Source organism: Colossoma macropomum, unplaced genomic scaffold, assembly GCF_904425465.1.
Source record: "Colossoma macropomum unplaced genomic scaffold, Colossoma_macropomum, whole genome shotgun sequence".
NCBI classification, from domain to species: domain Eukaryota; kingdom Metazoa; phylum Chordata; class Actinopteri; order Characiformes; family Serrasalmidae; genus Colossoma; species Colossoma macropomum.
Genome location: NW_023494806.1, coordinates 9,322,410 through 9,349,405, shown reverse-complemented (window position 1 = coordinate 9,349,405; position 26,996 = coordinate 9,322,410). Strand labels below are relative to the sequence as shown.

Sequence of the window (26,996 nt, the reverse complement as noted above, 5' to 3'; positions counted from 1 at the left end):
TTTCTCCCTGCCACTCCTCTCTTTTTTCTTTTTCTTCTCCCTCTTTTTCCTTTATTCACTCTCTCTCTTTCTCTCCCTCTCTCTCTCTCTCTCTCTCCCTCTCTCTCTCTTTCTCTCCCTCTCTCTCTCTCTCCCTCTCTCCCTCTCTCCCTCTCTCTCTCTCTCTCTCTCTCTCTCTCTCTCTCTCTCTCCTACTCCCCCACTCACCTTGTCTCAGTTACCCATTTTTAGCTCTCACCTTTTTTCTCTTTCTTTCTTTTTCTTTGTTTCTTTCTGCCCTTCTTTTTCTTCCCCCTTTTTCTTTCTTTCTCTCCCTTTCTCTGTCTTTCCCCCTCTCTTTTTCTTTCTCTCTTCGTCTCTTTTCTCTCTCTCTCTCTCTTCATCTCTTCATCTCTCTCTCTCTCTCTCTCTCTCTCTCTCTCTCTCTCTCTCTGGATTAATCATTGGTGGGGTTAAGTGGTTTTTGAGCATGTTGCTGAGAGTGAAGAGGGTCAAAGTCTTCTTTCAGGCTGAACTGCTTGTTTCTGGGCTGTCAGCTCTCTGGTTTGATGAGTTATCACATCTGTTGCACATTTGGTTTAAAAAGGGCCAAAGTCTTGTTTTGTCCATATTGCTGAAACCGCTCTGTAATTGGGTGACCAAGCAAAATCAATTAGAGCTGACCTCAGAGATGTCCCACTTCAGTATACACTGGGGGGTCATTTAAACCTGGAAATAAACACCAGAAAGTTTTAGAATTTTGTCAAATAAAGTGAAGATTATTGAGGATTATGCATTATTTCTAGCTCACTATACAAATTTAAACAAATTTGTCATTAACTATTTTAAGGCCTTTGTACAAAAGATTAGATTTTTATTGATTCTTGACTTTTATACTGAAGCTCATGTTCGGACCACTCTCAGGTGGATCTGATATGCTCATCATAGACTTTTGCAAACGTGTGGAGCCCAAGCCAGCACTAGTGCTCGCTGTTATTAAAGCAAAATTCTGAAATTCATGTTTTGACGGTTTCACCTTTCACTTGAATAGTTATACTGATAACATTGTTCTTAGTATTACATATTAAGATTGCATGTATGTATATGTTTGTGTAAAGGTTGTTGCTGTTGGAACAAAACCTGGTATCTCCATTTTTATCATTTTTCAGATGCGCAGAACAGCTGAATCTCAAGTCACCTACAGTCATATGCAAAAGTTTGAAGACCTCTGGTCAAATGACATGCATTGTTGATTTTGGTGCAAAGATGGAACACAAAAGGCAATGAAATGCACAAAACACAGACAATGCAAAATAATAATGCCTATAACTCATAAAATGAAAGTTTCTTAAATGGTTTTGGACCAGGACGTACAGCTCTAGAAAAGCTTTCCTTAATAATATCTTGTTTACAAATACGGTTCTTTTAAAGAACCATTTATTGAAGTCTTCTTTAGTGATTCAGATGGTGTCTTTTCTATGGCGTCACTCCAAAGAACCCTTTTTGGCACTTTTATTTCTATGAGTGTTGTGAAAGCTGGCGGAAAGTGTGAGCCTACATGACTGTAAAAGATTCCAGCTTGTGTTCTATGGGAGTAAAAATGTCTGCCTCCTCCTTTTTTATGTAACATCAAACGTTTTGGAGTTCCTCTGCAGCTGTTGTGGTCATGTAGGCCAGGTTGGCAGCGTCCTGATTGAGTTAGCGAGGCGGGCCGGGGGTCTGCTGCCTCTTTAGACTGGCTCACTAATAAGAACAGAGCAGAGCAGCCTGCAGCGAGTCTTGCATAACCTGGACCAAGAATGGAAAAGGGTGTTTTGCACCTCTTCCAATCAAATTCTCATTAGATTTAATGGGAGCTGAAATCTCTGTTTGCAATCACACTGAATTAGGGCTCGGTGGAGGTGGAGGCCAAGACTCGCTCTGGATTTGAAAAGCTGTTTCTTTCAAGCAGTTCATTAAAGCTTCAGACCAGATTAAAGCTCTGATTAGTGAATTCCTTTAGCACATGTTAAAGTAATTAGTACATCCTGTTGTGCGCAATTAAAGCAATAGTTCAGCAGTAAAATAGACTTGACGTGAAGTTCCCTCCTTACCAGAAATGCAGTTAAGCAGTGAAGAGATTTTCACGTCTTCAGTTTTGCAGTGGAGCTCAAGTAGCTACCAAATACCAGTTAGGATTATGCAAATGCATAGATCAGTGGTCAGCAACATGCGGCTCTTTTACTGCGCTGTTGCGGCTCCACAGCACTATTCGATTCTTATGTAAAAATAAAATAATCCTCCTTTATAGTAAAATAAAGCTCTGCTGATCGTTCAACACAGTTTTAACAATAAATGGTCTTAAACGCTTCAGTTAATGTAGGCTGTATCTGCTAATTTATTTGGTGCGCAGACTGCTGGTCACCATAGCAATGCAGGCAACAGCTCTTGCCTAGCTAGTGGCTAACGAAACAGCAAAGAGGAAGATTTAAGACAAACATCGATAATTTGAAGACAAACCAACATATTTACATTTATAATCACTCAGCTGGTTTCCTGATATGTTTAATCTGCAGCAAGAAACACTAAAAGGAACAAGGCTGAAGTCAGCTTTTCTTTCGCCAGCTTCTTGTTTGAATTGTTGTTTCCTGTTTCCCATTCCACCTTAAATGGTGCAGCCTCAGGTACCATTTAAGGTGGAACGGGTAAGTTCAACCGAGCAGCTGACTTAAGCCTAGTAAAAAAATCAAACGTTGAAAGACATTTTACAAGAAACTGTTCTAGTTTTGAGGGAAAGTTTCCTGCCAGAGATGTGGAGATGATGGCACGTGTGTGAAGAACAGTGGAGATGATGTCGCATGTGAAAAGAACGTTACGTGCAATAAAAAGAAACATTACGTCTTCCAAGAGGAAAACAGTTCTTTTAGCTAACGTTAGCCTTTCCTTAGCTAGCCTGTTTCGTTTGTTTGGACATTAAAAGAACTTGCACTAGAGGAATTTGGGGGCGGGTTTTAGACGGGCGTACTCTTGTTTGCAACAGATTTCCCTTTAATCCAGCTCAACAAAAGTTCAACAGGTCGTCCACAGATGTGTATTCTCGTTTTGAGATCACGTCTGGCCCTGCAAGTCTAACTTGACGCTGAAGGCCTTGAAATTTATTGTAATTTTTGTTCTTCTTAAAAGCTTACTTCTCAAAGCTTACTACAGAAGTGAATTCTAATGTGACGAATGAATACTTGAGTATTCAAATTCTTTGCATTAGCCCTAATTATTTTTATGCAAAACAGTAATACAGTGTCAGAAACCACATAAGCAAATCTTTTTGACCTTACAGCTCAACACAGTTTGAGAGAAATATATAGTAAATGTAGACATGCAGTTTGCGTGTAAGCTTCCATTGTTAGCTACAATAGCCTTGTAGTTTCAAATGACGAGCCAAAGAAACAGGCATGTCTTGGCTGCCGACTACATTTGCAGCAAGAGTTTCTTTAACATAAATGACAGAAGCAGCTTTGAGGCCCCTGTACGCGCTGGATTAGTCTGCATATGATCTGTCTGTGCTGACGGGGTCCGCGTGGTTTACTGTAACCCCTCCACTCTGGGGCAGGTAGGGACGTCTCTCTGCAGCCTGCCCTTACATTCCTAGACGGCGATTCAGCGCCCCTCCAGACACACAGCCCCACTGTTATTCCCACTTCTGGAAATGTCTGCTTGTCAGTTGTCCAATTAATGCCTCTTTGTGATCTGAGGAAGAGACGGCTGTTTTTAAGCACCGGCATGGGAGGGACTGGAATGCATGCAGGCCTGCTAATTGTGTTTGGATTTCCCTTTTCACATAGGTTTGCCTTTCAATTAACATGTCACAATGTTGTGGGAAGCTTCTCGTCCTCCCACTCTGACAGCAGCGGTTTGTGGTTTAGCCTTAATAAAAGGTCACCTTTGTCCTTAGGTCACTTTGTGGTTATTGGAGACAAATCATCTGTGCATTGCTAGCAGTCAGACAGATCTCATTATACGTGTTACAGGCATAAAGTTTGGAAGCAAAACTAACTTTGGCTTTGAGTGGATGTGTGAAATAACATGCGACAAACTGTTTCTTGAAGCGATAGTTTGATGAAAAATAATCCCCAATTGTAGTTTATCGGCCGTCTTTGCTGTATTCTTTAGTTTTGCTCTGGTTTCGTTTTTAAAAAGAGAATCGCCTGAGCTGAGAGAGTTGGAAAGGTCCAGAAAAATCCCAGCATGCCCCAGACATCTGAATGTGTTTGTTATTGGAGCCAGAGCTATGAGGCTAATGCAGCTAAGAAGTAATGTAAACATTGTTTATTAAGTATTGTGAAAATATCCATTTTTTTACTGGTAGCAAGTAGAGAAAGCCGATCAATTAGCATCACACAAAAAGTAATCAGGCACTTTACTCGGACCACATTGAGTTAAGTAATTCAATTTTATGGGGTGTCTGACACTGTAAAACATGCTGTTGTCTATAAAAATGTTGCATAAGTAAAAACTAGAGCGTTAATATTATATCTCTGTTTAAAAATCCGAAGCTTTGTCATTTTTAAGATACCCAAATGTAGCCTACGGTTGTAACTGCAATACATTTGATCAGCAAAGGTCTTTAGATTGAACAGTTATTAATAATATGTGAAAAATGTACAACACAAACAAAAAAAAACCTTATTGCTGGTTTAGCTGCATTCATGCTAGGTATCCATGTCACGTTGCTTCAGAGTACAACGAACTACACACGTTTCATTCTAAGCCAGTATAGCTGAAAGAGCCAAGATGCCTAAGAAATCACTTGTGCGATAACACTCTAAATTTCCAGATGATAAGGAAACTGCTCAGGGTTGTTTTGCCATGGAAGCCCAACAGGTTTGATGATTCATCTTAAATATGTAACTAAATTGATCTTTATCACTACTGCTTAGGTAGAGGAGCCTTATTCCTCTACCCTTGTCTCTTTTTATAGATACGTGTGTCATACAGTGTGTATTGGGTGTGGGATGATGAGTCTAATTTTAGACAACAGTCAGACCTTTTGGCCAACTAGGAAGATTTTTATCCAGGAACAGTTCTAGACTGTTACCAGCAAAAGGTTTCGAGGTGTAGCTTTAATGGGCTGATATCCTGCATTTTATTGTTTTCTTCAACAAAAACAGTCTTAATTTTTATGTCATGATCATTTTTCAGCACTTAGAACAGACTGTTTTTGTCACTGTGTCTTTAAGGCTGTCGGAACAAAACCTTGTATCTTCAAAATGGTAACATTACAGGAGAAGGAAAAAACATGATTTACTTTTAATGTAAGTCAGTGGAACCAGACTTTTTGTCATTTTGTCAAGTAATTGTGGGTAGTTTCTTTTGGTCCATTCATCATGAAATTTACACACAACGCAAAAGGCAACAGGTATTTTCAAAAACTGATACATGACAAAAATGGAGATACAAGGTTTTGTTCCAACAGCAGTGATATGTAAATGAGCTCTGTTCTGATTGGCTGCACTGTATTGTGCCTCATTCAGAAAGCACTCAGAGCTGAAACACTCTTTAGAACTTCAGCATGAAGGGACAGAGCTAAACTGCTAGAGGCTGAATAGATGGATGTATGCAAATGAATTGGTTCCTGTGGCATCAATCATTAAAAATAGACAGTTTTTGAAGCATAGTTTGCTTTGCACTTCTTACTTTTGATATAGGGTTTCATTTGATTCATGTTTTTAAATAATCTGTTTTTCATTTGAATAATTTAAAATGCAAATTTGGACTGTTAGAGAGCAAATGAAGTTATTTGTATTGACTTTGGCTAAAAGAAACTCCTGGAAATGTATTAGTGTGTTTCATGTGTTTAGCACACACAGTGTGAGCTCTGAGTATTAAAGTAAAAGTAATAATCCAAAAAATCAGCTGTTGACCCGTCTGGCTCTAGAGAAACCAGAGTCGGCCAAATTCGTGATCGGTGTGCCTGCGGTAGGTAATGGTGTCCCATCTTTATAGATCAGCATCACTTCAGTTTTTTCAGTAGCTTTATTTCAAAGTAGCATCCTCTGAATAGAGCTCATTTCTACTTGCTACGTGCCAAACCGTTTCCTTTTTTTTCAGACGCTGGCTGAAGCGGAGGAAGTTAACAATGGAGTCATGCTGAAAATTCAAAGCTTTTTTTTTTTTTAAGAGCACTTGAAACAACAACTGTGTTCATCTATTCCCCCCATTTCCTCTCACTGTCCTGTCTTCCCTGTCTGAGACACACAGCAGCTTCTGTGCTTCATAAAGAAAATCTAAAACGATTGTACGCTCATCCGTCTCTCTGCCTCTTTCCGTTCGTTCCTGTGAGGAGGTAGAGTTGGCTGATAAAGGTAGGAGTGTAAGCAGCGTGATTAAGGTTTGGATAAGAGTGTGAGAAGTGGTAAACACACGTCTCTGTTATTTTCACTCTTGTGGAATGAAGGAAGAGGAGGAGTGTTTGTTCTCTTGTGTTTGTCTTGGAGTGTGTCAGCGTTTGAACGCCTTTCAGTCTTTCACCTGGGCGCTCTCTCTCTCTCTCTCTCTCTCTCTCTCTCTCTCTCTCTCTCTCTCTCTCTCTCTCTCTCTCTCTCTCTCTCTCTCAGGGTGTGTACTCAGAGTGTTAAATGTTGGCAATAATTCACCTCTGTAGAACTGAATGATGGGAAGCAGTTAGTAGATTTGTGGTGCATACTTTAAAAACATGGTTCTTCAAGGGTTTTTAGTAAAGAAATTGATTCTATATAGAACCATGAACACTCAAAGAACCTTTTGCGTGATTAAAGGGTTCTTTGCATTGTGAAATGGTTCTTCAGATTGATGGAGATTGTGCTGTAGATGTTTCTATATAGAACCTTTTTGAAAAGGGTTCTATGTAGCACCAATGACCAATGTAACACAATGCTTGACATTGTATCAATACCAGAACGCTTTATGGTGCTATGTAGAACCATTTTCAGAAAGGATCTATATAGAACCATCTACAGCAAATTCTCCATCAATCTAAAGAATCGTTTAATCATGCAAAGGGTCCTTTGAGTGTTTATGGCTCTATATAGAACAATTTTCTTGAAGAACCATCTTTTTATACCATAATCTAATTTTTTTTTACAGTGTGCTTTAAGCATTCTGACCAGTCACAGACATTTGCATTCTCATGATGCAACAAGCATAAATAATATTGGTCAAAAATGCAGAATGCTCTTCAGCCACATCACTTTGAGGGTTGTAGAGTGATCAGTACCAATGACCAGTGATTGAGTATTCTAACATGGCCAAACAGTAAAAATGGACTTAATTGAACAATAAAGTCTTCAAAACAAACCATCATCATGCTTGTTTATTAACTATTTTAGAGTCAGCACACATGGGGAAAAATGCTTGTTAGAGGTGCTCTAAAAACACTGAAGTTCCTACTAAAGCCTGAGTAGACTGATAAATCAATGTGATGAACCAGTATTTATCTCAGTGTTGCTGAAATCATTGGAGGAATGATTAAACTAGTAATGATAAAAAGTTTACAGTGTACTGGACTTCTGCTTTGGGGCATTGTGGTAGCGGCAGTGGAAAAAAGTTACTAATATCTTTTTTTAAAGGAAAAGGAATGTATTAATAGCAGTTACATACAAAAAAGTATCATATTCAAACTGCCAGCCAGTAATTACATGCAGAAAAGTAATGTATTCAAACCAACTCGTAACAGTGAGGATCAGTATGAATGAATGGGAAAGGTTTTTCCCCGATCTGCCCTACCAAGATGTATTGTAAATGTATTCTAAATGTATTTGGAATATGCACAATTACTATTTATTTGCTAAATTTAACATATTGGGGAAAAGATAAAAAAAAATGTAGCCTATGCGAAAGCTATGGCATGTTTTCTATTTTACGTTTAATTTTTTTTCCCAGTATGTTAAATTCAGCAAAAAAATTTGCGATGTAATTTACAGAGAATGTTAACTTAATTGTATTCTCTGATGAGGACGTGTAAGCTTATTTTCATTTTGAAATTCAGCAAAAAGTATAACTTCATCAAGAGTGTTTAAACCTTTGCATACGTCTGTGATTGCAATGTGGTATTTTTTCCATTTCTTGCAGCCATAGTACATGGATTGGTGAATGAAGTGAGCTTTAAAGACTGACGCTGTTTAGCGTGAGATCTGCCCGCTGTGTGACTGATCAGTGTGTGTTTGTTTTAGAGACTCAGCAGACTTGGGCAGGTGTTTTAACTGTGGGTGTAGAAGCTGACAATAAAGGAAAACCTTTCAGGCCCATCTGGGTTTAAGGTGAAAGTTTATCTGAAGGTGGGGGGTGTAGGTGTGTGTAATGCATGCGCACACCTGGAGGTCCTCTGTGACGGTCACAGGTTTTCCTCACCGACATCAGCGGATGTAAGATTGTGTGAGAGAGAATGATTAACCAGTCCTGAGATCCACATGGCTTACCAGATGTTACTGTGACATCACTGCACACACATTGCACAACTCGCACACTGATTAGGCCTGGTGTGTCTAATAGAACAGGAACTGCAGCTTCAGTGTTTGAGAGTTTCTTGTGTCGTTGGTGGACAGGGAGAGCGCTTGTATACTGCCTGGGAAACATTTAGGGACACCAAGCTTTATAAAACGTTTTTAATACAAATTAACATCTTTTCTTTGCCATTTTGCTGCAACTTAACAAATTACGTACTAGCGGTAGTGTAGTGGCTAACCCTGCGGTATCCTGTTACACAGTGCGCTGCACTGCAATTCCCAGCATGCAGTGCACCACAACCTGTGCTCCAACCCCCCAACAACAATCTATGGGACAGGGTTACACCAAAGAGGTTTAAAAATCCTACCTCCCGGGGACATTTAAAGAAATTTACCAGTTATGTGCCAAAAGTGTAGTCTGTTGTGTGTGTAAAGAGAGGGAGAGCAAGAGAGATGTAATTGCTTTTAAATAGTTCAAGTACTCATGTAATATTTTAAGGTCTACTACAAGTGCCTATATTTTGCTCTCGCAGTTTTGACACATTTTTAAATACAATGGCCAGTTCAGGTCATAACAAAATGTTGATTAAAAATGAAATAAAAACATAGATATTCTTTGGCCCATGGATTTGCTGAGTTTTTATTATGGCCCTTTCAGTGGTTCCACATCCCTGGACTAATGGAAGTTCTCTAAAATGAAAGTTGCCATTTTGGAGATACTTGGTTTTGTTTACAACAACCATAGATTTAACAAAAAAAATACACTGAAGCCTTGGCAGCTAAATATCATAGCAAATATCCAGTGTTTTCAATTTTGTCAACTATGGCTGCACATGGACAAAATGCGATGTTTAATAAAGCTGCCATATACAATGAAGTGAGACCGTCTGTGTCGGACTCATGACAGTAGAGCAACTGTGACTGGTAACAGTAAAGTAGCTGTGACTGGTAACACTAGAGGAGCTGTGCCTAGTGACAGCAGAGGAACTGTGCTTGGTAACAGCAGAGTAGCTCGTGACTGGTGACAGCAGAGTACCTGTGACTGGTAACAGTAAAGTAACTGTGACTGGTAACAGCAGAGGAACTGTGACTGGTAACAGCAGAGGAACTGTGCCTGGTGACAGCAGAGTAGCTGTGACTGGTGACAGCAGAGTAGCTGTGCCTGGTGACAGCAGAGGAACTGTGCCTGGTGACAGCAGAGTAGCTGTGCCTGTAGCTGTGCCTGGTGACAGCAGAGGAACTGTGCCTGGTAACAGCAGAGTAGCTGTGCCTGGTGACAGCAGAGTAGCTGTGCCTGGTAACAGTATCAGAAGGCTGGTTTCTTCACTCTGGCTGCCAGAGTCTTCTGCGCAGTTTTGAGGTGTTTTGTCTCATTCCAGAAACAGAGCTTGTGATCTCGACATTCCACTCTAACAAAGCCCTTGCTGGGCAGTGGTCAGAGTCCAGATCAGTGGGCAGTGCTGAGGCCATTTCTGGCTAATGTGATCTTTATCAGAGCAGCTCTCAGCACTGAGCGGAACATGCTCTTTTTCACCCTGCTTTATTTTTATTCTCTCTCTCTCTCTCTCTCTCTGTCTCACTTTCTCTGTCATTCCTCCATCGTTCACAGTGTTCTATGGAGAAAGATCTTTATGCTGAACACAATGTTCCAGACACCTCACAGGAGACTTTTCCCTTTCCCCTGTCTAGATGAATCAGTGACTGGCCCACGGCGTTCAGAGCACACATGCAGGCAGGACTCGAATGAGACATGAAAAGCTTTTGTAAACCACTGCCCCAAATCTGCACATGGATCTTTTAAATAGGTCTGGAATATGCCAGGAAACAAAGAAAACCAGGCACTGCACTGACTCAGTTCCAGTTTGCAGCCCAGTTCCAGGAGCAGAACAAGCAGCAGTCAGGACGTTGGGTGAAACTTGAAGCGACAGTTTGGCAAAAAATCAGATGTCTGCAATTTGTATTCAATGTATTCGATCAGCCAAGACATGTTTGATGCCTGCTGTTTCCTTATTTAGTTTTACAATCAAGCTGCAAGGCTAATAAGCCAAGCTAACAAGTAAGTGGAAGCTTACGTGCACCAGTTAACATTGTACAAACTGCATACCTGCATCATCGCACACCCGCCTCAATCCATGTCAAGCTGTTAAGAAGGGATGAAACAATAACACAATTTGTGATACTGGGTTTAAAATTCAGTGTTCTCACAATATGTTGAACAAAATTTGAATTAAGGAAGTTAAAACTATAATCATGTTATTGCAGAACTTACTATTGACGCCAGAGCTGGGTGCAGGTGGAGCTCTGGACAGAGTTGTTAATTGGTGCTACACATTTGCAAGCTTTAATGTTTAAACAATACAGTTGCATTCTGTGCTAATAGTAATTAACAGATTGCCTGTTCTCCACAGTGCATTGCTACATCTCCCTGAGGTGCACTGTCACAGTTTTCCTTTATGATGTCATGATTTCACAATGCACTGTTACTCCTCTATTGTTAATCTAACATAAACTTGATTATACACTCTCTAGCATGTATGACTTGCTGTTTCTCTATGCCGCAGAGGCATTTTACAGCATATCTTTTGGCTGTACTTGTCCATTTACATAGATAAGTGTGTTATACAGCAGCCATTTGACAATACTAAACAACTTGATGCAATTTGAGGCAAATATATGATGCAGGTAAATAGCAATATGATGCAGGTAAATAGCAACTAGCAATGCTAATTGGTAGTTATCGGTAGGCAAATGCAATTCAATTAGTTTTGATAAATTTGAGTGTCCATAAGAGTTAATGAACAGATATCTAGTTCACAAGGAAAAAAGAAAGCAATAAAAAAAAGGAAAAAACAGACTCTGGCCAAAATTAGGCTTACAGAGCTGTAGGCTTACTTTTTAGACGATCGCACTGGAGGTTAAAATGTGAAAACATGGTTTATTATTCAAAAATAGCCAACAGAAATTGGCAACGCTAACCAGTACAGTGTTGGATGCTGAGGAGGACTTGTCTTCAACATGAGGTATTGTCTCCTCCGTGGGCAATGTGCTGATTTATTTCTTTGTCAGAGAAATGTCACTTGTGTTTTGTAGCAGTAAAGTGTGGCATACTTACTTTCAAAGCTGTCACATTTTACAGTCTTGTTAAAACATAAAACCAGTTTGTTTGATCTGTTGGTCTGTATATCTTCTCTGTCCTTTAAGACTTGCGTTGTGACATTTCAGTCTTTGCATACTTCTTCTTCTACGTTTTGTACTTTTCAGTTTGTTTTTTTTCACTGAACCATATAATACTAAACCTATCTGCAGATTCAGCTGATAGTGTCATTCGATATTTCTAGACATACGCTACTCATGAATGAGCCCATAGCACAAAAAGCAAGTTTAATTTTGCAGTTTGTATTGAGAAAAAAAAATGTAAACCATGGAATGGAACTTCGAATTTTAACACAAAAACTATACAAAAGCCTTTGACCTAAAGTACAAGTTATTTGAAGTTTTACTTCATTTTTGTTTTCAAGTTATTCTTTTTTTTTCTTGGCAGTGTCTCATTGTGTTTTATGGAACATTGCTTATATGTGATAGTTCTCTTGGCAGTTTTTGTCCATAAAAGACAACAAGAAACACACAAGAAACAGTCAAACAAGAAAGGGGTCAGTTTCTGCATTTTTACACAGTCTGTATCATCTGCATCACCATGCCGGGATCACTCATACCTTCTCAATAGCAGGATTTGGAATCTGAAGAGTTGTCAGCTGTGCATTGTTCCGTGCTGGGAGAGCGATTCAAGAACCTGTTTTCTGTTTTTGTCTTGCTTTCTCTCCCAAAGGTGCTCAAATACACTCCCGTCATGAATTTATCGGAATCAGAAACTGATTGACTAAAGTAATCTAACTAAAGCCAATCTGCACACCCATTGTTTTAGTGCTGTGCATGGACACACACATGGCGTTGAAATCTCCAAATCATGTACTTCAAATGGCTGTGGACAGTGCAAGTACTCAAGTACCCACCTCCCTTATCATAAGCTTCCCTTATTTGTTAGCAACATTAGCCTCATAGCTCCTGTGCATATTTGAAGTTTGCATCAGGTTAGCACTATAACTGTGGAAGGTTTAGAGAGCTGACTGTTTGAGCATGTATTGCCTTTTCAGTTCTCAACAAGATTCTGTGTCAGAAATGGTTAGCTAGAGGCTAACAGTTATCTGACTTACAAATGGTGTGTGCCTTTTTCCCACTCTTTACCCTCCTGTTACTGGACTGCAGAAGCAGCACTTCTAACTAAATGGAAAAATGCTGTTTTGGCTCTAGGTGTTTCTAACTCTTGTGGAATGTGGAGAATTTGTGTTCTAGAATGCTTTGAACACTCTGTCCTTATTGTCGCATTGTTCTCTGTTGTAAATTTGCCTGACTGGTGAGAGACACAGCCGTTTAATAGTATGTGAAGAATGGATGGACTTTTTCAGACTGCAGGTGTGTTCCTGATGATGAGTGACGCAGGTGGATTCATTGCAGCAGTGAGTCAGTATTTTCCACACGGGCAGATGAAGTCTGCATGGCTTTCTGCTTGACTGAATGTCCCGATCATTACATATGACTGTGTGTTCGGTTAGGCCTAGTCGTTTCAGTGCAACGTCAGAACGCTTGCAGAAAGTTTTACTGTCAAATTGTTAGGACTTCCTCAAACCTCAAAAAAGGGGAATGCTGTCAGTCTTGTAAATTGTCCTGAAACAATATTTGCCCTGGAGGACTTCCTTGAGTAGATTTGAGGGCACCGATTAGAAGACCTGTGGCTGCTTTTCAAAGAGAAACACCTGAGCTGAGATCCAGAGAGATCCCAGCATGGCTCAGATATCTATAGATTTTTGTTATTGGGCCTGGAGATGGAGCTACTAGGCTAAAGTAGCTAGCAAGTAATGGAAGCTTATACCCCCCATTTAGCATCATGCAAACTGCATGCCTAAATCTTCAGCCTTGTAGCTCCAGTGCAAAACCCAGTAAGAAAGTCTGATGCTAAGCATCTTTTCTGACTACGTCATGCGTCTTTACATGTTAATGTCACACGCACAGGCTCAAAAAAGTTCCTGCTCAATGTTTAGGTCTCAAATGCAAAATCAGCATTGTGCTGTACGTTGCATGCAATTACATGATGTCATACAGTCTATTTGAGGTTACTTAGCAGGTCTCTGGTAAGGAGGTGTGGGATAATTTGGTGTGGAATATGCTTGTTAGCTACTTTAGTTTTGCACTGGAGCAGCAAGGCTGAAGGACAACCAGGCAAATGTTTTGGCTAATTGATTACGATTGGGGTTTGGGAAATACTGTCTAATTTTTCCACCAAACTGTCGCTTTTAAGGAGTTCTTTGGTAAAAACATAAAATTTACAGTTTTTCATTCCATACCCTAGATGTAGTCAGTCAGGCAAAACATCTGGTCTCCAAATCATACACAATATGGACAAAAGGTATTGGGACACCTACACATTACACCTACAGGAGCTTTTATGACATCCCATCCTAAATCCATAAACATTAATATGGAGTTGGTCCCCCTTTGAAGCTATAACAGCTTCCACTCCTCTGGGAAGCTTTCTACAAGATTTTGGAGTGTCTGTGAGAATTTTTGCCCACAAATCCAGAAGAGCATTTGTGAGGTCAGACACTGATGTTGGACGAGAGGGCCTGGCTCGCAATCTCCAATCTAGTTCCTCCCAAAGGTGTTTGATGGGGTTGAGGTCAGGGCTCTGTGCAGTCCAGTCAAGTTCTTCCACACCAAACTCACCCAGCCATGCCTTTATGGACCTTGCTTTTTGTACTGTGGCTCAGTCAGGCTGGAACAGAAAAGGGTCTTCCCCAAACTGTTCCCACAAAGTTGGAAGCATACAGTTGTCCAAAATGTCTTGGTCTGCTGAAGCATTAAGATGGGGCCTAGACCAACCCCTGGACAAAACAACCCCATTTGCATTATCCGTCCTCCACCGCTCAATGCGGTCAGGCAGGTAACGTTCTCCTGGCATTCGCCAAACCCAGACTTGTCCATCAGACTGACAGATAGAAAAGTATGATTCGTCACTCAACAGAGTATGTTTCCACTGCTCCAGTCCAGTGGTGGTGTGCTTTACACCAATTCGTCCGACACTTAGCATTGTGCTTGGTGATATAAGGCTTGCATGCAGCCGTTTGGCCAGGGAAACCCATGTGATGAAGCTCCCTTCACACAGTTTTTGTGCTGATGTTGATGCCAGAGGAGGTTTGGAACTCTGCAGTTATTGAGTCATCAGAGCGTTGGGGACTTTTATGCACTATGTGCCTCGGCACTCGGCGACCTGCTCTATAACTATACATGGTCTGCCACTTTGTTGCTGTGGTTCCTAAACGCTTTTACTTCTCAATAATACCACTCACAGTTGATCGTGGAATATCCAGGAGGGAAGAAATGTCATGAACTGACTTGCTGCAATGGTGTCATCCTATTACCGTAACACACTGGAATTCGATGAGCTCTTTAAAACAACTGAGTTCAGTGATTTTAAGAGGTGTGTCTCAGTAATTTTGTCCATATAGTGTACTTCTTTAGTGCTGGAGCTACAAGGCTAATGTTGCTAACAAACACCAGAAGTCAATAGTCACCCAAATTTTGTTTGTAAATACATTCCCAGAGCTTCTCTCAACTTTCTCAGACCACATTCGGCTCTTCATTAAGGCGACACAGACTTGTTGATGTGGTTTAGTATGACTTGCTGTGAACCATAAGTACAGTGAGCAGCTATTTTAGACAACAGCACTTACATTGCCAATTTCAGTTCTTTCTGGTAATAAATACCTATTAATCTTTGATTTTTGAGCAGAAGACATTATGTCTTATAAATAGAGACAACCGAAATTGCAAATGTAATCTAGAGTCCATATGTCTGCATGATGCATTTTAATGTAAAGCAGAGATGGATTCAGCACAGCACCTGTTGTCTGAAGTGACAGGGTGAAGTTTTGTTTATTTTTATAGTTCACAGTGAATCATACTGTGTCCTGAACCACATTGACAAGTCTGCATGACCTTTATGAGGACTTGCTTTATTGTCTTGGCTGATCGACTACATCTGGGGTCAGTGGAAAATTGTGTACATTTTTTGCCCAACTTTTCATTAAAGCTGCGAAACATAATTCTGCAGAGCTGATTGATTAAGGTCTTGATTGAGGTCTTGCTGCTTTTCCAGCTCTCAACCAGATTCAGTGTCAAAATCTACTAACGGTTATGTAACCTTAGAATTGAAGCGTTAATCAAAGGGAAATGCTGTATAGTGTCTTGTAAACACATTTGTCCCTGAAGGCATCCTAAGGTACTTCTCAGGGCATCACTTAGTCCTCACTGACATCGTTTCCATCCACTCTGTCACACACTCACTCTAACTAACTAGCCTCGCAGAGCAAGCTGAGGCATGCTCAGGACAAGCCTTGTACTTTCCATGTTCCTCTAGACTAATGCTCTTCTGTAATAACAGAACGCCTGAGGTGCTTTTCTCCACAGTTCAGAAGCTCAGTTGCCTTTAATTAAGTCAATTTCCCTCATTAGTGTGAGGTAACAGCTGAAAGGAACGTTGTTGTGCTCCAACGTCAACTCCCAGCCGGTCAGCAGGAGAAAGTGTGAGAGATCACTTGGCTTGAGGCCCGAATTCCTGCTGTCTTGCTTGCCTTAGACTTCATTCAGCAAAGCCCCCCTGTGTTTTTGTGGGTGGGCTTGTGTGTAAGTCTGTGTGTGTGCACGCCCCTCCAAGCATGCCTTTGTTTACCATTTCATTCCATGACCTCGTCAAATCTCTCCACCGTCTCCAATAAGGAGCATGTTGAGCATGCTCGGATCTCTCTGGATCTTACAGGCTTTCTCTCAGATCAGGCTCTTCTCTTTGAAAAGCAGCCACAAGTCTTTGAAACCAAACACCAGGGCTTTCCAGTGTGTCCTCACAATCACCTCATATTCCAGCAGCTTTTACTTTACTTTTACTTTTACTTTTTCTCCTCATACGTGAGGGATTTAGATGCTCAGTGGAATGTGGACTCTCCCTGCTGCTGTTGGTCTGTTGTTGTTGTTGTTGTTGTTGTTATTATTGTTATTATTGTTATTATTATTATTATTATTATTATTGTTATTATATTTATATATATATATATTTATTTATCTAAAGGTGGCAAAACAGTTACATCAATTTTGCTATGAATTGATTATAATCAAATGTAATGTAATTTACCTCTTTGGCCTTTTGGCCATTTATCTTTATTTTCTTTCTGTTTATGTCCTTTCTGTCTGTCTCTGTCTGTCTCTATCTGTCTGTCTGTCTGTCTGTCTGTCTGTCTGTCTGTCTATCTATCTATCTATCTAATCATATTCACTAAACAAATTCACTAAATAACAAAACTAAACATACATTTTTGTTAGTATTTAGTGAGTCTACACTTTGCTTTACAGGAGCCGTTTTTTTCAGGAGACTCTCTTTCATTTTTTTAAGGGAGGCTGCCGGGATATTTTTCCACACCTCCAAAGTTCAGTCTTTGAAGTTGGTTGCATTTTTTGCTTCTCATGATCTAAGTAATCCCAAACACGTCCTGGGTGGATCCTCCAGTGTTCTGAGAACAAGTGCAGCTTCTGTACTGATAAGTACATCTTGACCTTCTCAGCACTGTGCTTGGGCGCAAATTATTTCATTATATATTAAAATGTGTTTGTGCTTATCAGTCATGATACCTTCCACTAAAACAAATGACCAACTCTAGATGTTGTTATACATCCCTAAACATGCACTGACTCTCCAAACGTGACTGAGGGTTGTAGACACGGTTTAAGGAGTCTACTCTTTGCCTTCTGGTGCTTCCAAATATGTCAGGTTTAGACTCATCAGTCTATAAAACATTAGTGTTGTAGTGCAAATTTTCTTTTTTTTTCCCTTTTCTCAGTAAGGGCTTCTTGACCGCTACACATCCTTTCACTCCCATAGTGTTAGGTTTTCCTCTGACACTGGATAAAGGGTGGTGTCTGTATTTCTGTGCTTCTTTTCGTGGATGCAATATTATAAAATGCCCTTTTACTGTATTTGAAACCTGCTTGTTTTCATCTTTGGTGTCCTCAGGTGCTCTGAGTGCTGTGATCTCCTGAGAAACTGGTACTATGAGCGAGAGGGGAAGCTGTACTGTGGGAAGCATTACGGGGAGAAGTTTGGTGAGCTGTGTCATGGCTGCTCACTGCTAATGACTGGACCAGCTATGGTAAGATACGATCATATTTTCCTATATCTTACTATCTTGCCTTTTCACTTTCTCCTTGACTAAGTGTGGTCCTGGGCGATCAGTGCATTTGGAACATTGTGGCTTCAAGTCGATAGATTAAAGTGATTAATTGGTGATTAGTGTGTTTGTTTGATTTCATTTCTTTATGTTCAAACTGCTTTAATGCGTAGGCATAACAGCAAATCTCCAGCTGCAGCTTCAAAATGCAGATTATAGTTGAAGCACTGTGCTTTGATAGCTTGCTCTTGTCTTATTTAAACATTTATACATTTATCCAGATAAGGGAACAGTGAGCGAGTGAAGATGTCAGCTGCATTAGATTCATTTAGCCACATTCATATCTCACTGATATCTGCAGGTAGTCAGGCTGTGTGTGTTTGGACGTCTCCACTCATTCTCATCACTCCCACACGGAATGAATCATATGCTGTTTGTGAGATGGGAGTTTTGCTTATGAAATGCTGGATTAGCATCTGCTCATCCTGCAATTATCCTGACTTTATCACTCCTGCGCTCCCTCCTACAGAGACATTCCACTGAAATCTTGTTGCTCTGTTTTATGTGTTACACTCTAACTCGTAGGCTTTCGGTTGACTTAGTAAAGTGTGGAAATCTAATCTGAACAAAAGCATAGAATAAATTAATAAATGCAGTTAAAGCAGTCTTTACTTAGTCTTTTACTTAGTAAAAGAACACAAAACCCACTAGCACCCTCACAACAGAATCCAGTGTGCAGGTACTGTATAGAATAGAATAGAATAGATGCCAGTGGGCAGGTGCTGTATAGAATAGAATAGAATAGAATAGATGCCAATGGGCCATGTGCTGAATAGAATAGAATAGAATAGAATAGATGCCAGTGGGCAGGTGCTGTATAGAATAGAATAGAATAGAATAGAATAGATGCCAATGGGCATGTGTTGAATAGAATAGAAGAGGTGCTGAGTGTAATAGAAGACAGCAAGAATGAACAGAATAGAGAAAGTGTTGAACAGAATAGAATTAAATAGGTTCTGAATAGGCCAGTGGGCAGGTGCTAAAAGAACAGAATTGAATAGAAGTCAGTGGGCAGGTGCTGAATAGAGTAGAGTAGAAGAGCTGCTCAATACAAAAGAAGCCAGTAGGTAGGAATAGAATAGAATGGAATAGAATAAATAGAATACAGTAGAATAGATGCCAATGGGCAGGTGCTGAATAGAAGAGCTGCTAAATACAAAAGAAGCCAATAGGCAGGAATAGAATAGAATAGAATTCATGGTATTTGATTGTCATTAAGAACACCTGACCACCGTTTTGGTAGGTGAGGTGAGGTGATCGTTTAACTTGTTGAAATGATTGTGAGTAGTGACGGACTGTGTGCTACAGAAGCCCTGGAATATGCCTTTAATGTAATGTAAGCATCAGAAAGTGAGAGAGGAGAATGTATTGCTGTTAAAAGTCTGCCCCCCCACTCAGGGTGTTTATAGTAATTGCCCCCAGTAGTGCAGTTACCCCCCTGTGCTGTTATAATCACTCCAGGCAGGGGGGAAGCCCTTCACCAGCCCCTCGCCCCTTTATGGCACAGAGCCATTGAGTTTGTTTACTTGGTGCCCCGTCCCTTACAGCTCTTCTAGTTTCTCCCTCTCCCTCTTTCTCACTTTCTTCAGTTTCTCTTCTTCTTGCAGTTGCATCATTAAAAATTGACTGGAAGCTTGGCTGTCTTTTCATTTGAAGATTAATGAATATTTTTAAGGCTGCACTTTCAGTAACTATGAACTTTGTCTATAAATCTATATGAGATTTATGGACAAAAGAAATGTATTTAAAAGCTTCAATTGCTACAACTGGAGCTGGAGAATTTGTTGAATACACCAAAAATGTGATGCCAACACAAATGCCAAATACCGGTTTGTAGCCTCAAAGTTTAGAAGTATGTAGTCTTCCAGTTACCCCAGATAGAATTGATCAACCAAGACATATTTGGTGTCCAAGTTTTGCTTATTTCTGGAGCTATGAGGCTAATGTTGCTAACAAACACTAAAATTAAATAGTCACCCAAATTGTTTCCATGAATACATCCCTAAAACAAACCCTGTCTAAAATGGCCTATTGCGTTGAGCTACATGGTGAAGGAAAAATGCAACAGAGCTTGTTCTGGTTGGTAGGGAATGAATATGAATGAATGATGAATAATGAATAATGAGGAAATGAATATATTGAAATTGCAAATCGCAAGAGCTGCAGTTCTAATTATGTCTCACTTTAATCTTACCTTATCTTAAATCTTGACTATGTAAGTTGTATTTAAATTGGAGATCTCTCTGATGGACATGTTTAATTGTAAATATTGGGTTAACGAGTGGGTGAAGCTGGTGAATGTGAGCGCATTGCAAGAGTATTCAAAGAGAACTCAGTCAAAACTTGAAAAATGTGTCTTTCCAGGATGAGTGAATTATCTACTGATGTCATCATATGTTCATCAGTATAATGGTGATTGTGTATTTGAGACCTAAACATTAAGCTGCACCTTCTTTTTGAGCCTGTGTGTGGATGTTAATGTGTAAAGGCTCATGACGTGGTCCAGAAAAATCCTGCAAAGTCCGATCTGACACTGCTTCGGACTTTACAGGGAGACTCGCAGCAAAGCATGCACGCTATATTTTAGTGTGGTCTTTAAAATCTTTGCTCAGTAATGCTGCTTCTTTCAATTTTAACTAGAAAATCTTATGTAGTGCAGCTTTAACACATTGTAAGTGAGGAAATTTTACTTTTAGGTTTTTGATTAGCTTTCAAAGACATTTGATAAATGTTGTTCTGTGTTGTTTTAGGTACTGTTTTGTAGCATTATTGGTTTGTTACCGCATGCAATGGTAATGGATATGTTGACTGATGCCCAAGACAGTGTTTCAGATAAGCTTTTGGTGTAAAATATTTTTTTACATCCATTATGACAGAGACGGTCATGCACAGTGTTGTAAGGCAAAATAGTCCATAAAGAAAATGTGTATTTTCTAATTTACGCTTATCTTATTATCAGCCTGACTATAAAAACTCATGAGACACGTGTTCACTGGTGGTTTTTGATAGTAAATAAAAAGGCTATATTTGTGTTTTAGATAATGTGACCCCTGGTTCCTATGACCACCACTGTAAAGACATCAGAGTGATTAAGTTTCTTTAGAGCAGTGGTCAAGAATCACAGATTCAGATGCAGATTGGAAACAAGCACTGCAGGAAAGTAGATCTCCAGGAGGAGGGTTGGTGACCACTGCTCTAGAGTGTACCACTTCACATCAAACCACTCTGGGGTATGACTTTATGTCTCAATGAATCAAATGTGCTGAGATTTTGAAACCTGAGGAATTCCCCTTTAAGCTGGCTTTGTTTAATTAGATTCACATATCACTGAAACACTGCAGCCCGTAATTCTTTAAACCTGGACAGAACAGAGCTCTTGACAGAACAGCAGTGACCGTTTCCTTGTGTTTTCACTTCTGGTTGTAGAGCAGGGCCTCAGAGCGCAGGCGGAGCGGAGCTGGAAGGGCTGAAGTCTAACCGCTGTTTGTTTTGCAGGGTTAGACTGTGAGCTCATTGCCTATGGGCTGGATGAATGGGATCTGAAGGTTGGAATGGTCTCGGCGCGTCTTTGTGATGTCATCATGCCTGTGGAATGCCTGTGCATGGGTTTTCAATAGAGTGCTTTGTAATCATAAGGCAAATGTTAGCCTTAGCCCAGATCCTGAACAAGCATAAGCACACGTTACTTAAGAGTGCTACCACAATGCAAGTCAGTCATAATGGGGTCACTTTTAATTGGGCAAATTAAGGGGCTGAAATGACCTTAAGGCGATGGAAGAATTTGCCAGAGAGCAAAACGCATAATAGGCCTTTTCTGTTTAGACTGGAACTGAGGGTTGCCAAATATTTTCTGGCTGGCGTGCTTTGCCAGCTCTGGGCCCTGAAGTACAAGCAGCAGGGTGTAAAAACCTCAGCCTGTCCCTCAGAGGGACAAGCAGACTGGAACTGATACTCAGAGTGTTTGTATGTCGGTCTGTGTGTGTCCGTGTAGAAAAAGAACTGTACTGGATTGTAATGCACGCTGTGCTGTGACATGCCAAACTAATTTGACCGATATGCTGAAGATGAGGAACTGATTAGATGTTTAGATTTGGCCAGCGATTTGATGATGTATTCATTGCGCTCTGGAAGAACAGAATGTTTTATTCATGCTGAATCACTGCGCTAAACTATCTCCATTTTATTCGTTTTACTGCATGTATAATCCTACTGAAATTAATGTTGTATTTCTCTGTAATGCTCATGCAGATACCCTCACCGAGCACTTTATTAGGAACCCCTGTACACTACTCATTCATGTGCTTATCCAATCAGTCAATCGTGTGGCAGCAGTGCATAAAATCATGCAGATACGAGCCAGCAGCAATGCAGACAATGTTTTCTTGGCACACTTTGGGCCCGTTAATACAGATCAATCATTGTTTGAATACTGCAGCTTATTTGAGTATTGTTGCTGACCATGTGCATCCCTTCATGGCCATAATGTACCATCTTCTAATGGCTACTTCCAGCATGATAATGCACCATGTCACAAAGCAAAATGTCATCTCTAACTGGTTCCATGAACATGACAATGAGTTCAGTATTCCTCAGTGGCCTTCCCAGTCAGCTGACCCGAATCCTATAGAACACCATTGGGATGTGGCAGAACAGGAGATGCACAGCATTGAAGTGCACCTGAAAAATCTGAACTGCATGATGCAATCATGTCAACATGGACCAGAATCTCAAAAAAATGTTTCCAACATTTTGTGGAGTCCATGCTATGAAGAAACTTTCAAAGCCCCTGTCAAAATCAGGCTTTATGTTTAATAGTGAATGTTTAATAGTAAAGATATGCAGTAGAATAAGTGTTTACCATGACATGGAAACTTGACACAAGCTGTGTTATGTTCAAGAAATATATTGAAATATATATGCTGTCAGAACAAAACCTTGTGTCTCTAAAATGGTAATTTTACAGGAGAAGAAAAAACAACATACTTTACTTTTAATGTAAGTCAATGGAACCAGATGTTTTTTCAAGTCATTTTGGGCTGTTTCTCTTGGTTCTATCATCATAAAATTTGAAACACCATGTAAAGGGTGAGAGGCGTTTTTAAATTATGTCAAAAACTGAAAAAAAACCAACAAAAAGATACAAGGTTTTGTTCCAACAGCAGCGATATATAAATGAATACAATTTAAAAGTAGATCAATGCTCCAACATAAAACTAAGCTAACACATCATTCCTACACTCTTAAAAATGTTTCTTAAAGGGTTCTTTAGTAAAGAAAATGGTTCTGTAAAGAACCATGAACACTCAAAGAACCCTTTGCATGATTAAAGGTTTCTTTACATCATGAGTTCTTCAGAATGTGCTGTAGATGGTTCTGTATAGAACCTTTTTAAAAAGTTCTATTATTACGATGTCAAGCTTGTAACAATAAAAGAACCCTTTTGGGTGCTATTGGAACCATCTACAGAACATTCTCCATCAATCTGAAGAACGCTTTCATGATGCTGAGAATGCTTTAATCATGCAAAGCTAGGCTACAGATAACAGTGTAATAAATCTTCGTAACAAGCATCGTTAACAAATTTAGAAAAGCTTAAATAACCTACTTGGTGAGTAGCTGATGTATACATCTAGCTAACACTGATTGGTACTTTGGCAGATCTGACCTCACCCTTGCCAAATTTAATCCCACTCAACTCAAATCAAACTGAAAAAAAGGAAACTAAGTAAACCTATTTTTATAGATTAACAGTGGATTGTTATTCTGAGGCATCCCTTCACTTTTTAATGAGAAATATTGTAACAACCAGAGTAAGTCTGAAATATTTTTATTGTGCAAAACAGTCAAAACAAAACTGAACAATACATAGATAAGCCTATGTCAGTACTGCAGAATGTCATTTCTCATCTGAAGAAGCTGGCCTCTTAATCCACAGCTTTTTGTTTGAACTTTCTGCTCTACCTTAAATGTGAAGCAGTTACATTTACAAGTGGCAGAATGTAACTGCTTCTCCATTTAAGGTGGAACGGAAAACGAAACTATCGTTTTACTATACTGTGCAATTTTTATTACTAGGAGTGTAGGAGAACAGAGGATTGTATTGTATCATATTATATAATATTGTTGTGTCAGTTTATTGTGGCTAGCATGTTAGCTTGTGGCTAGTGCACTGGCTTGGGGCTAACAAATGATCTTGGGGCTAATTTGTAATACCAGGGCAGTACAAAGTACAGATTTTGTTTAGTGTTTCTCTGTGTCCATCATTCGTCCCATGTTAGAGTACGCCTGCCGAGCACGGCAGGTAAACATGACGCAAGCTCTGTTGAACCAGATTAAGTGTGTCCAGACATGTGCAGGCTGAAACTTCATTTTAGCTTATAAAACTGTTGTGTTAGCTGTCCTCCAAGAGAGAAGAAACGTTATGTACAGAGTTTGCCTTCAGCCTTCTAAACTCTGAGAGGCTGCCACCCTTCACGGCCCAGACATGCAGCTGGCAAATCAGGAATAACAGTAAATCTCAGATCCCCAAAAGGAAAACTAATCGATATCTAGTAATTACCTAGTAAAGAAAGCAGAATGTAATCTACAATTTCAACCTGTTTTAGTGACAAGAAATGAAACAATGCATTTTTTTGCCATTCTGCAAAATATTGTATGCATGACAATAACATTTCATCGTAGGTGTAGTAGCTGATCTCCACTTCTTACAAACTTGAAAGTTTTGAATCCACATTTGGAGCAGAATTTCTCTGCTTGTTTTAATGCCACTTCTTGGTGTTACTAAGTGACAGAAGCAGCCATAGAGATGAAAGGACAGCACTTTGGCTCACACATCAGCGGTCTTCTATGTCAGAGCCTAAGGGGTGGGAGGTGCTGCTGCAGTCCAGTGCTGGGAAATAACACACACACGCGCCTGTCATCAGTATTACTGGATCGCATAGGCATGAAAGGGTCTGAGACATCCTTGCTCAGAGGTCATTCCCAGTGTCAGTGTGTTGAGAGGAAAGTAGGGAAGTCTGTAGATTAACGCTGCTGTTCAAATGAACGTTTAGTAGCTTCTGCCAGTATGGAAAGTGTGACTGCTTTGGGTTCCTCAAAAATACTTCTGTGTTCTTTAATGTCCAGATGAGCATTATAATGTGAATAGTTCAGGGTTTGAAATCTGATTGGCTTAGCCAGGCTACACGCCGTTGTAAATCTGTACTTGATATACATACACGTGACTTACTGCATTAATTGAATTATATATTAATGCAGTTAATAAGTTATTGAAAACCAATCAGAAGGCGTCTTTAATGCTGATTATTATTTGAGGGTCTGTATAATAAAAAACACATTTACCTGACTTTTCTTTATTTAAAATTACTTTAATGTAGTATGAGAAGATTGTTAAGGCTATGAAACATAAATCTCGCTGTTTTTGTGATGTCACATTTACCTATTGCCACCTGTTCAGCCTGTAGTAGTTCACCCATTCATGCTGAAGTTGTAAAGTGTATTTCAACCTGGATCGCTTTTTGAATGCAGGACAGCCAATCTGAACAGAGGTCATTTACATATATCAGTCTTAAAGGCACAATAACCAAACCAGTCTGTTTAATTCTAAGGCATAAAGATAGGTTGGAGAATGGTCATGTAGGAATGAGTTGTGCCGAGGCCAAGTGATTTCTTGAAAATTGTATTTTATTGGATGGTATTTGTTGCTATTTTAGAAAATCATAAAGCATTTATGTTGTTTTATACTAGCGTGCTCAGCTGAGTGTTCGCCTTATCAAACACTGGCCATGGTTGAACAGGCAGAGAAGTGAAATGGTCCGCAGCCCTAGGGGGGAAACCATTCAACCAGTGATAGACAGCTCTATAACCATCTCTGCTAATCTGTTTTTGTGGTTTAGAGTGAATTAAAGCCCTGCATGTGTTTTGGCGAGACATTGTGAGCTCATTCCATGTCTGTCCAGGCAGCTTGCGGGAGCAGAATGTATGAGGGGCTGGTAATTAATAGCCTGCGCAGATGAAAAACTGCATCTTCATTTTAGACTCCATAACACACTGAGTCAGTGGCAGCTGTGTAATATATTGGGCTGCATTGGATTTTAGTGGTTTAATGCTATGTGTTTTGGCAAGACATCATGACCTTGGCTCTTCTTGGTTTGTTGGATGCTGAGGTGCAAATGGAGCATTTGAAGTATGTACAAGAATGTGTGTGTGTGTGGTCAGGGTATTCAGTGAGGTGCTAATCTGCTGCTTAGCTGAGTGTCTGCAGTTGAACTGCATGAATATGGGTGTTATTAACATGCTATTGTAAACTTTATTTATGTTTATATGAGATCCAATCCACTTCTGGGCCAATATCAGTAGGAAATGCTAGATTGGATATCAGAGGAAAAGAAAAACAAGTATGCCGTCCTGTAACAAATCTGTTCTGGAACAGCACTCTTCTGAAGTCAAGAGCGTTTTGTTTTTTTTGTTTTTTTTTAAAAAAAGCTCTTTTAAATGGTTTTGGTTACTAGTTTGAAAGAAACTTAAACAGCTTGGTATTGAGTGATACTCAGAGTTACAATATCAGCGTCATGCTATCTCTAATTTAGCGCTTTTATACATGAAACACACATCAGTCTGCCTCACAGAAATAATAACGTAAAATGAAGTAAGTTTTAAGTGTCTCGTTTGTGTGTGAGTATGTCATCCTTTCAGTTTAAGGAAATAAGCATTATCATTCTTATTTCATCAGAAGAAGGTGTGTTTGTATGTCGTAAATGGGAGCAGTGGTGTTCTTGGTGTGAAATTGAGGAAATGAGAGTTTATTTTCCCAAGAGTGAATTCTGTTGTCACTGTCGTAATCAAACCTCACATTCCCAAAGTGCTAAATTTAATACAGTACTATGCAAAAGTCCACAGAGACCAGCCTTTCAATTTGATCATTTCCAGTCAAACAGACATTAAGCACAAGTTATTCAATTTTCAGTGTCAGGAAAAAAAGCAGGAAATGTTTATTAAACAGAAAATTGAACAAAAGTCTTCAACAACAGAGTAAAAAATTAAACCTGTCCGTATTTAATTTTTCCCTACTGCCACTTTGCCCCAGTCTTAAAACCTGCGAGTTACAGCTGAGTCCTCCAAACAAAAGCTGCTCCCCTAACATTCAGACAAGCAGCTACACCTTACCAAACACTGGCTTTCAGATTTCTTTCTTATGGGCATCTAAAATGGCCAGAGGAGACATGAGATATCC

The 26,996-nt window shown here is 39.8% G+C and overlaps 1 protein-coding gene across 1 annotated transcript in view; it reads left to right on the top strand.

Moving 5' to 3' along the window:
• Window positions 1-26,996, top strand: part of limk2 (LIM domain kinase 2) — a 55,469-nt gene that overhangs the window by 4,905 nt on the left and 23,568 nt on the right. Inside the window, 1 exon segment of the mRNA XM_036598990.1 lies at window positions 17,551-17,686. Within this exon segment, the coding sequence (XP_036454883.1) occupies window positions 17,551-17,686 (136 nt within the window).